Genomic DNA, 11,822 nt, shown 5'->3' on the forward strand with positions numbered 1-11,822 from the left:
TTATTTTTTTTTTTTCAATATTTTTAATTGGATAATTCGGAAATTTTAGCTTCTATCGTTTTCCTTTACCGTAGTATTACTTGGTTAAAAATTTTCTATTTTACAAATTCTTGTTACTTTAATTTTTATTTTGTATATAATTTTTTAAAAAGTATCTTTTGTATAAATGTAGTAAAATATCTTTCAATAAAATATTTTTGGTTTATGTTTAGTACAAAATAACGAAGTAATGAACTATAATTATTTATTCCCCTCCTTCAGTTATATTCATTAATTACATTCATGTTGATCAATAGAAAAAATGTAAATTCTTCACTCTAATAATATATATAAAAAAATGACATGGCCTTTTAAAATTGCCCGAATATTAAGTACTTAAGTCTTAAATGGAAATATTAAATTTCTCTGTATTACTTTCCGAGACTATGTTCCGTACACAAGAATGAATATTATAAAATCATGCAATAAATAATGCCCCTACGATTTCAATCTCTAATACTTACAGTCTCATAAAATTATTTACGAATAATTAAATACAAGAATTATTTCAAAGACCACATGATGGGTATTTGACAATAACCGAAACAGCTGTATGGTTAGCCAAAGGTTCAACCAAAAATAATTATTAAAAAAAAAAAATCGGAGAAAATTGGCAGTACTTAAAATTATTATATACAATTATTAAAATCAGTAAAATCAATGTTGTTTTGTTGACTAAAGACCGTTTTTACAGTCGTAACTTAAGTCTCAATACTAACTTACGTGATATTTAAGTGAGCAACTTTGCTTTCTTAATTCACATTCAAGGCAGTTTTGAAAGCTGAGTTACCATTTATAGTGGTAATAGAGGCCCAAAATATACATATAAAATATACATTGTATAAAATATACATTACATATACAAAACCATTCTGTTAACTGCTTAATGCACCCCATCAGTATTCTCAACAAATTTATAAATATTTTTGAAATTCATTAAAAATTAGGCTCATTAAAGAAGTTTACTTCTTTAAATTTTTAATAATAGAATTGGTTGAGGAAACACTGATCCACCTAAGACTGTTATGCCAAGAAAGAAGAAGAAAATTTTTCACACTACGATTATAAGGTTTAAATCCTTCTATTTCTTTTATTAATAGAATTATTTGTAACTCATTGGCATACCACACAAAGAAAAAAAAATATTCCTCTATCACATATAATATGCGAGTTTTGCTCGAATTTTATTTCCAGTGGACTCAGATTTATTCCACAATCACATATTGATGAAAAAAATACGGGTTTATTTTGCTTAAACATTCTTAAAGAACATTTGGTTCCGTAAATACACTATTGTTTTTGTTCCACAGAACCCATTATGAGATTCGTGAAAATCATGTTTGCGCTGCGTTCTGATATTTTTTAGATGTCAATTATCTCTCTGAACTTCGACTTTACGACAATCGAAATGATAAAATATATATATGTTAACTGTTAAACTTAGCAAAGCACTGTCAAATAATAATATTTCGGCGGAGCAGAATCGCCAAAATACTTTTCAAGTCATTGGTATGTATCACGAAAGTACAAATTAGACTAGCTCAGTATATACTTATATTCAGTTTGGCGGAGAGTAGTAATGTCACTATTGACAGTAGCCAAACTCAATAATCACAACAATTCTGACAAAGATCTAACAGCCAATGCTTTTATTAAGTTCTTAATATCGTCTTTAGTTATTACTTCATAATGTCGTTCATAGTATCTTATTTATAACTTGTTTTAGATTTACAATGGGTTTGTTCCAGACATCTTTCGAAACTGATATCGAAAGATACTGCTCTAATAAGAAATACTTAAGTATCAGTAAGTGTCAATGAATATTATAGGCTAGCAAAAACTGCTAAAAAATACTCTCAAAATATTATGTTTCCGGATAAATCTATTTTGAGATATTGTTATATATATGAATGAACGTTTTTATTAACTCCTTTGACAACATGTATCTTGGTTTATATTAAAATATAAATGAATTCCCAAAATTTATATTATTTAGCACAAAAATACTTGTTATAAATTTAATATTTTTAACCCATTAACTGTATAAATAATTAGTTTTCATTAATTAATTGTAATGAAATTGGTTGACCATATTCTATTTTAGTCAAGTTAGCTAAATTAGCCATTAAGATGACATATGTATATATAATTACAGTGATAATGTAGTGTGATGATTATATTGGATATAAAAAGTTTGGTCATTTATTATTATTTATTTGTGAGTTAACGTTAACTGAGAATAAGGAACTAAATTACTAGGTTCTTCTTTGATCATATTAACTTAAGAATTACTAATTGAATTTTATTATAATTCCATTTGTATTAGTAAACATTAGTTATTCTAAAATTTGGTGAAATGGCTTGAGATTTTGGATATTTATTTGTACATAAAAATGTATTTATAATTTCATTTACATAGTTTATTTATATAAATTAATAACTTTTATACAAAAATGTTTCATTTGTTATGCATGCTTGTAAGATATCTCGCACTTTTAGAAAAAATAATAATTAATTATAATATTTATTTATTTTTAGTCCGACAATGTTATCTGTTAATCATTTGATCCAGACATTCCTGCACATAATTCAAACGACAGTTTCCTTCATGCTCATGCTGATTTTTATGACATATAACGTTTGGCTTTGTATCGCTGTGGTGTTAGGAGCAGGAGTTGGTTACTTCTTCTTTTGTTGGAAAAAGTCAGTTATTGTCGACGTTACCGAACATTGCCACTAGCGTTGTAAGAAATGTATACAACGCTTTACTTTCATGAAACGTTTGTGGCCATTGAAAGTGGGTACAAACATTAATGAAGTACATGAAGTAAATTTAACCAATTTAAAGGAACAACCTCAACAACAACAACAACCACAACAACAAAGTAATTTAGTATATAATAAAAGTGATAGATTGTATGCAGGAAGCAGGAATGAATGTCAACCTGAAACATGGTGTAATGATAATGTTGATAATGAAGATAAAAATGATTATAATAATGCTGCAGATAAAAGTGATTCTATAATGGCCAATGAGCTATTTGGTTTAAGTGGTGATGCAATTATTACAAATACCATTGCCATAACCTCTACAACAACAAAGACGCGTGTAACCAGTGGATGTGGTAGCATTGGTGCTAATTGCACAAATTGTCGAAATATTAAAATTGTCCTAAGACTTAGCCTAAGATATTTTTATGACATAAACTGTGAATTTGTAAAAAATATATATTAGGAATTTTGTAAAATAGAAATAATCAAAATTCATGTATAACATCAAGAAAAGAACAAAATTGAATATAAGATACAAATTGTTTACATACAAAATTAACAAAATTAAATTTAATACAAAAAGATTGTGTGATCTGATCTTTGTATTTATTATTGTTAATAATTTTTTTTTTCAGCAATAGTTATTCATTTATTATTATTGTAAAATATTTTTTCCACTGTAAATGTAATGTGTAAGCATGAGTTAATATATTATAAATATATTGGCAAGTATTCTCCTCACCATGTTCTTAAGATTTGCTCAGCTTAACTTTTAGATTTTAAAATGAAATTTTTCATTATTACATATTTTAATTGTAGTTGACATTGTTTCCGTTTACTAATTTGTAGGAGATAGTTTTTAATGAATTTATATATAATTATATTTTCCAAATTTAGATTAAGAACTACGTTTTATACAAAGTAATTTTAATTTTTTTTATTAAGCTTATAATATATACAAAATTTATATACATATACATATATACTTAGCTTGTCCACTATGCTACGCAATGTAAAAATATAAATTTATATTAAAATACATATATACTTTTAAATATATATAGAGTAAAAAGCAACAAAGTGCTAAAATATTGACATGTGTCCCTTTAAATTTATTTGTTATATACATTTTAAATAATCGTTAGAATTTAATAGTTATAATGTTATTATGCATGTTAAATTTTCTGTTGTATAAAATTATTTTAAAATAAATGCATTAAACATTCTAGAAATTCATATTCAATTCGGAATTTATTATGTATGCATTTTGAGCAAGTATTTTGAAATTTTACTGCTAAACAAATTTTCTTTTAATAATTTAGTAGTTTAAAAATAACAAAATCCTATTTTCTTTTCCAATGCTTGAAAATTATTTAATCTTCATAAGTAACCGTCACATTTAGGCAACGAGAGCATGATGCGTCATTAGTCCAGTCCCTATACGATCACGTTCCAAACCAACGTTCCGTGGTTGCTTTTAGTGAAGTAGAGTTTAGAGAAATTAATTTATGAAATTGCTTTGAATCCATTGGACTTTATTGGTAATTATTAAATAAATAAAATATAAATGTAGTTTTGAGGTAAGTACTTTTCAAAAACAAATGGTTTTTTCATAAAGACAATATCTAAATGTCGTCAATTCTAGCACTTTTTGACCGATACGTTATTTGCAAATTTTATGTTTAAGAATCATTAATTTGTGTGAAATTAATTAACATCAAACCAAATTCGTTTTGCTCCAAACATTAAATCATTGTTTTTTAATTTAGATACAGATGTTATGTGGATTTATACCACATATTTATCAAATTAAGTTTTGTCTTACTTGGTATTAGGGCAAATAAAATAATATTTTTTTATTCTTTGATAAAATATTAATTTTATTTCATATTCGTTGTTGCCTTAAAACCTTAAAAATAAACAATTTTATTACTGTAAATTTCCACATCACCCCCAGTAGGGCTATCCACCATAAAAAAACTTATATTAGCCTTAATCTATTTATTAAAATTATTAAGCGCATCCGCTAATAGTTTTATAGCATCTGTATGCTCTTTAGTCGCCTGCACGCGTTCGTCCGCAATCTCTTTTCCTTGTTTGAGTTTTCGTTCCTCCAGCTCAAGTCGACGCTCCTCAAGCTTCAACCTTTTCTCCTGCAACTCGACGAACTTTTGATTGGTCTGTTCTAACGAGGGATTTCGATTTCGTCGCTTAGCTGGACGATTAGCTCTTAAAGGCACACAAACCACGTCGTTGACACAAGCAGATCGACCTGAAACGCTTGGCAATTCCTTTCCATCCTCAAGGTACTAAAATTAAACATTTATTAGATTAATAATTAAAAACTTTATAAAAAATAAAAGCGATAATAAGTCATTCGCCTCCAATACATACCTCTATGTCATCAAAACATGTAATATCACTTTCAATGTGCATTGCTGGCTCGCAGACATCTACCATGCCTTGCACCGCTACTGGATGCATTACGGCAATAATCCGTTCATCCAGATCGGTTAAATCCCTTATGTCCACGGACGCATTTCCGGTCAGCCCCATTGCATGTTTATACTCCTGGACTTTTCTCTTGCTTTTGGATAAAATTAAACAATGGAGTTTTTTTATTTACTATTTTTCAATATAGTTTCTCTAAAAGAAATATACACACTACAATTTTAAAATTAAAGGCGACGATGTTATTTTACATGTTTGTGTGTATAATTCTTTTATATATATATAGTATTAACTGTTAATATATCTTATTTTCATTTTTAACTACTTACTTCATGTTGACCCATGCCTTCTTTCAACCATTGGCATCTTTAACTGCTCCACCAACGGCATTTAAAATAATAGCTAGAGAGCCCCATTGTTCGTGAAGATTTCGCTCACCATTATCTGACACAAATCTGTCATGAGCGAAATCTATATTCTCTTCCATATGCTGGACCAGCGCTTGTTTCTGCTCCTTGCTAATGTGTTTTGTCTTTAAGTCCTCGAATTCCATCATAAATATCTGAAAATTAAATAATAAATTAAATAAATTAAATAATATATGTGTAAATATGTATATAATTATTTATTTTGTTCACTGTTTCATGTTTCATATTATACTATATACGTACAAAATAATTGCTCAATTTGTTTAAAATATAATATTTTCACTTTTAGCGACAGTTAAAATCGAACCGCCAAAAAACAATCAAATTAAGAGAAATTAAAGTCGTTTTTAACGATACTTAGCGATTGCCAATTTAGCAGAATACGAAATTTGGAGACTTAGCGATTGATCCCGAGAAATCATAAATCATATCATAAAGTAAAGAATTGTTTATTTACTACAAAGTACACACAACGTAAATTACCTAAAAACAACACATGTAGTGCAGTGCAATTGTTCACTGTTTCTATCAGCTGATATAAACATTCCCCTACTTTTACGCCAAGAAACTAAAATGTGATTGATTCTTACGTTTCCCCTTATTTTCATCTTGTCACTTAAAAAAGAATGCGTTTCTTCCCTTAGTTAGAACGAGTAAAAAGATACAGCACAACAGCCTTTAAGCAGAACAAATGTGTTCGATATTGAACAAAAAGTCAGCTGCTTTCCCCTCTTTGACTTACATTTAGTATTACCAGATAAATGTATTTAACAAAACTCAATGCACAAAATTGTTTTCAGTTTGACATTTGTAGAAACAACGGACAAAAATTCACAAATGTCTGTAAAATATAATTAATTAATTTTCTTGAATTTGTGTATGATGTTAATATAATGATATAATATATAAATATAATAAAAATAATATGATATTATAATATAATAATATAATGTATGATGTATGTAAGTTAAATATCCCAATTATTTTATTATTGAAGAAAATGTATGTATTTAAGAAAATGTTTTTTTTTTCAAATGAAGAAATTTAACATATATTAATGTGTCAAATCATAGGAATGAATTTGTATGAGGATATATATTCCAAACAGCAGGTATATTCTCACGACAAGAAAGCATTGTGTAAATAGCAATTCTGAATTGTATATATACTAATAATCTGGCAACATTACACACTCCTCTGCTATACAATGCTGTAGCCATTGCGCTTTTCTCGTAGTAGACAAATTTGGAAAAAGAAGTACGCGATATAAAAATTGTAAAAAAATTATAGATTTATTTGGGAAGAACTATTAGAAGGTAAGGAAAAGTAAGTAACTTAAATTTGCGATGGTTATTTACATTTTAAATTAAGAATTAAATAATTTAGGTATTAAAAATGGTCGATGCAGCCAGACAAATGCTGGATGAGCTGATGGGGCGTAACCGCAACCTGCATCCATCGGAAGCAGTCCGAAAAGTGAATTGGGATGACCCAGATGTAAGTTAATATTGGGCTAGTAGTAGTCTCAAATAATTTTATAAAGTCAGGTCCCTTGCAAAAGGTGTTGCGATAAATCAATAATTTTAGAGGATTGAAAAATTGTGAATGTTTTCATTTAAACGATTTAATTTTCTCAAATAAAATAACTAACAATTTTTTTTGTAGTTTTGTCAATATTACATAGTGAAATTCTGCCCTCATGATCTCTTTATTAACACTCGAGCTGATCTCGGTCCTTGTACTCGCATTCATGACGACGAGGCAAAACAACTATACAGCCAAGCACGTTCTAGTCCTCGAAAACGTCAGTATGAAGACGAATTTTTGCGCTTTTGCAATACGATGTTAAACGACGTAGAACGTAAGATACAAAAAGGAAAACAGCGCTTACAGTTAATGAACCGGGATCAGTGCGTTACACAAATTCATGTCTCGAAATACGCGGAGCAATTAAATAATTTAAATGCTAGAATTAAGAAACTTTTATCTGAAGCTGAGGAAGCAGGTATACGTGGAGATGTAGACCAAGCACAAGATTTAATGTCGCTTTGTGAACAATTAAAGGAAGAAAAAGACACATTGGTTGCCCAACATGAAAGTGGAATCAGTAAAATTAATCAAACGACAGAGCGATCCGAGCTTCCAGTTGAGAAAATCATTGCCGAACCATCAACACCTAGCGATTGTGAAAGTGATAAAAAGGCTGCAGCTTGGATTAATGATATGGGTACATTGCCGGAAAAACAAATGGAAGTATGTGAAACATGTGGTGCTTTTTTAATTGTTGGGGATGCCCAACAACGTATTGAAGATCATTTGATGGGAAAACAACATTTAGGATATTCCCGTTTACGTAAAGCAGTTGAAGAAATTCAAGAGAGGCGTCAAAAAGAACGTGAGGAGGAGGAACGTTTACGTAAAGAAGACCGTGACCGAGATCGTTCCTCACGTTCCGCATATGTTAATCGTGACCGCAAAAGGTACGTTAATTACTATACTTCTCTTATTAGATAAACGATCATATTTAATTTCAGAGATTATGACAGGGAGCGTGAATATAATCGAGAACATGGGCGCCATCCTGAGAGACACCGACGTAAGTTATTATTCTCAAGACTTTGTATTCGAAATTCATTATATTTTTATGTAGACCACCACAAAAGCCATCGCCGGCGGTCACGTAGCCGAAACTATCGACATAGCAATGGCGGTAGCCGTAGTCGCAGCCGAAGTCGTTACTAAAGTACTAGTTTCTAAAATGATGGATAGAGGTACCCCCCAAAAAACCATAAAATTAAAATAAAAAATTTATAAATAACTCAGATATTCTCAGAGCATTGTATGTACAAGGTGAGTGCATAATTTTCAACTTGGTTTCATATTTATTTTTGTTTTAACGTTTTGACATTTTGACATTTGTCTGCCAAACTTTATCACGTGTAGTGTTGTATGAAATATTTTACAAGCGAACCACCTTATATCTATGTAAACCTATGGTGTACATGGAAGTTCTCATGCATGTTCAGTTTTAAATTATATTTTTAATAATTTTTTTTGAGGGGCGAAAAAGTCAAAAGTTCTTTCAATTCAACAATTCACATTTCAAATTGTTGTGCTTTTAAATATATATTAATCCTGTTGTAGGATTATTCTTTCATAATCTTTATAAAGTGTCTAGTGATTTAGTACTTAGTAAGAAATTTAATCTTAACTTTTGTAATAAGAGCTAATTAAAATATTTCGAACCGTATTCATTCTAAGTTCTGTGATTATCGATCATATATTGAAAACTCAACCGAATTTGCAAAATAAGTCCGAAGAAAATTATTTATATATTTATAATTTGAAACTTGTTAATTAATGTACTAAAGTTAAAAATATCTAATTAATGTCGTTGTGATGTAAAAATACATTTTTACATACCGTTTCGTCTTCACACTGTTTTGATTCCACATTCTCGTTACCAACTTTTAGATTGATTGTGTAGACAGACAGCTCAATTAAGTCCACTTCATGTAGTTTAAAATCTTCTTCAGACCGCTAATATTAGTTTTCTGCTATATCCGTAAAATAATGTTAAAGCGGTTTAGTTAAAATTGCTGTTCTTTCTTTCTTTACTTCTAAAGAGCTGAAGTATTAACAATATGTTAAAATTTGGAGGTTGTTAGTTAATTTGTTCAATGAGGTTTTTTCACTCTAATTTCTTTTTATGAACTTTTAAATTAACTTAAGTCTTCACTTAAATATAGTAATCTACAGTGAGGTAGCATGCTGTTATTCCTGCAATCAAATGTTAAAAACATATATCTTGAAACACGATTCGAATTAAGCTTAAATCTTTTATTTATTAATAAAACCGCAAAAAACGTATGTCTTACTTGCTTAGTTTGCAATATATTTGTTATAAATTGGATGAATTTAAAACTGTAACCATCTGAAATATCAAAAGTTATACCACATTTATACTGTCTCATTTAGGTAATTTTGCTCATTATAGTATCTATATAATGAGATTGATTTACCATACAAAGAGCTTTCATTATCAATAAATCAGCCATTTAAAGCCAAAAATGTCGAATGCAACCCTTAAAACTAAATTTCCCACAAGGGAAATTACTGAATTTTGAAATATGTGTCATATGTTTTATATGTAAAATGTAAACAAACAACAGCTGAGTTGTAAAGAAACGTACTGAGAAATAAGTATATAATAAAATCTTTGTTTTTAACTGAATATATAATGGATATAAAAAATATATATATAAATGATTTATATATTTAATTTTTTGTGTGATATATTATTAAGTAAAGTTTATAAGAATTCTATCAGCTGCATAAATGAGGTCATTATAGTGTGAACGTTTACTGATTAATATAAATGAGCAAGTGTCTAAATGAGGCAGTGTGAATGTATTAATAACTTCGTGTATAGAAATACATACTTAAAATATCTAAAATTATCTTCATATATCGAAATACATACTGAACCATTATAATTTTACATATTTAAGATGTTCAGTATTTGCAAAATTTTCGTTTACACTAAATATTAATATTTAATTTTTCACTACGAAAAAAGATTCGTGTTACAATTATAATAAATATACTTCAATAGTGGCATTATGGAAATAGAGTTTATCTGTATTTAAGAAAACTGTATTTATCTGGATTAAAAAATATTTGGTTTGATAGATCATAATATATTTGCTTAAAAGACACAGCTGCGGATGTGTTATTGAAATTTTCAATGTTGCATTAGAGATGATTTTTATATCCACATCTTATGATGTTCAGGAAATATGTTTAGCATTTTAAACTTTTGCACTTAAACTCTTGTGTATGTATTTCTAATTGACTAGACCGTAAATTGTAATTATATTCTTTGGAACACAAATTTTAGTCAATTTTTTTCAAATATATTTTCATAAATAAGTTTGTTATATATATAGTTAATATATATAAAAATAATATGTTAAAAATAACAAACTTAAAGGTTCAAAAAAAACTGATCAGTAGATCGAAATAGCTATAACTCATAGCGTCGCATACTATCGGTCTTTTTTTCAAATCGTAATCAATCAATTACTTGACTGACCGGCCAATAATTGTCAAAAATTTTGAAAAAAATCAGCACCACAGTTTAATTTTTAAATAAGATAATTATTATCTTATTCATTTTCTTTTGTAAAAAGACTTGTCATTATGTTTTTGCTGATATATGGTTTTTTAAAAGAAAATATTACAAATTTCTGTTTCATTAATATAATAGAATATTTTCTTTTTAAAATAAAGGCGAACAACATTTAAAACCTAATTTTAAGCACAGTGTCAGGAAGGCTATCTAAGTAATATCCATCAGAATAAAAATTTAAAGCTCTTTTATTATCTTCAGTCATGTATTGTCATTAGGAATTTTATAACATTTTTTTAGTATTCATACTTGTAATAAAGTTATAAGAATATGTAAAATATAAATGTATTATAATTATGCTGGTTTAGAACATATTTGATATAAAATCCTCCATCTGTGGGTCTTTTCTGTAGTAAACCTCTTTAGCAGGTTAGTGGCTTATAAATAAATTAAATAAATCTTTTCATAATATGTTTCACTTATGCATTATTATTGGCATTATGGTTCCTGTTTGAAACCAGAAGAGAATGATGCAGTTCGCTTTCATTAATGAGATACTACAGGTACATTCTTAATTTACATATAAACATAATAGTTAGTTTTAAGATATAGATATAGAGATGTCCATTTACTTTTTGCTATTTTTGGAAATCCAAAATACAAAATGAATCAAAAAACTTTAAAACCGGCAGCAAAAGTGGGTAACGCTGTGATGAAGGATGTGTAGTCCGTGCCATATACACGAACGTGTCTTGCTGATTGATATACGCCCATAAGAAGGTACTTGCTAATTAAAAGTTAACTTCAACTAAAACACAAAAACAAAACAAAAAACAATAAAAAGAAAATATCAATATCATCTGTAACCAGGCTAAATTTTTTTAAAGTTTTTTAAGTTTAATTTAGCTATTTTGATATCTGAAAAGATGTGTCTCAGCTTCATCTTTTTCTAAAGTAGAACACAAATTCTAATTGTGTGGCGCTCGTCCAAATCTCCTTAC

At 28.3% G+C, this 11,822-nt stretch overlaps 2 protein-coding genes across 3 annotated transcripts; one reads left to right on the forward strand and one right to left on the reverse strand.

Moving 5' to 3' along the window:
- Nucleotides 1-4,698: 4,698 nt before the first annotated feature.
- LOC119672463 lies at nt 4,699-6,535 on the reverse strand (the record flags this gene model as incomplete). Of its 2 annotated transcripts, none has more annotated exon segments than XM_038083521.1 (4): nt 4,699-5,120; nt 5,206-5,398; nt 5,592-5,824; nt 6,174-6,535. In XM_038083521.1, coding segments are annotated over 3 exon segments (510 nt in total). In that variant the 5' UTR covers nt 5,597-5,824; nt 6,174-6,535.
- Nucleotides 6,536-6,747: 212 nt separating this feature from the next.
- On the forward strand, nt 6,748-8,540 carry LOC119672464 (luc7-like protein 3; the record flags this gene model as incomplete). The annotated part of the gene is given in 5 exon segments (XM_038083523.1): nt 6,748-7,016; nt 7,077-7,187; nt 7,356-8,170; nt 8,225-8,286; nt 8,341-8,540. Coding segments are annotated over 4 exon segments (1,071 nt in total). The 5' UTR covers nt 6,748-7,016; nt 7,077-7,085.
- Nucleotides 8,541-11,822: the final 3,282 nt, after the last annotated feature.

This window comes from Teleopsis dalmanni, chromosome 1, assembly GCF_002237135.1.
Source record: "Teleopsis dalmanni isolate 2A chromosome 1, ASM223713v2, whole genome shotgun sequence".
NCBI lineage: Eukaryota > Metazoa > Arthropoda > Insecta > Diptera > Diopsidae > Teleopsis > Teleopsis dalmanni.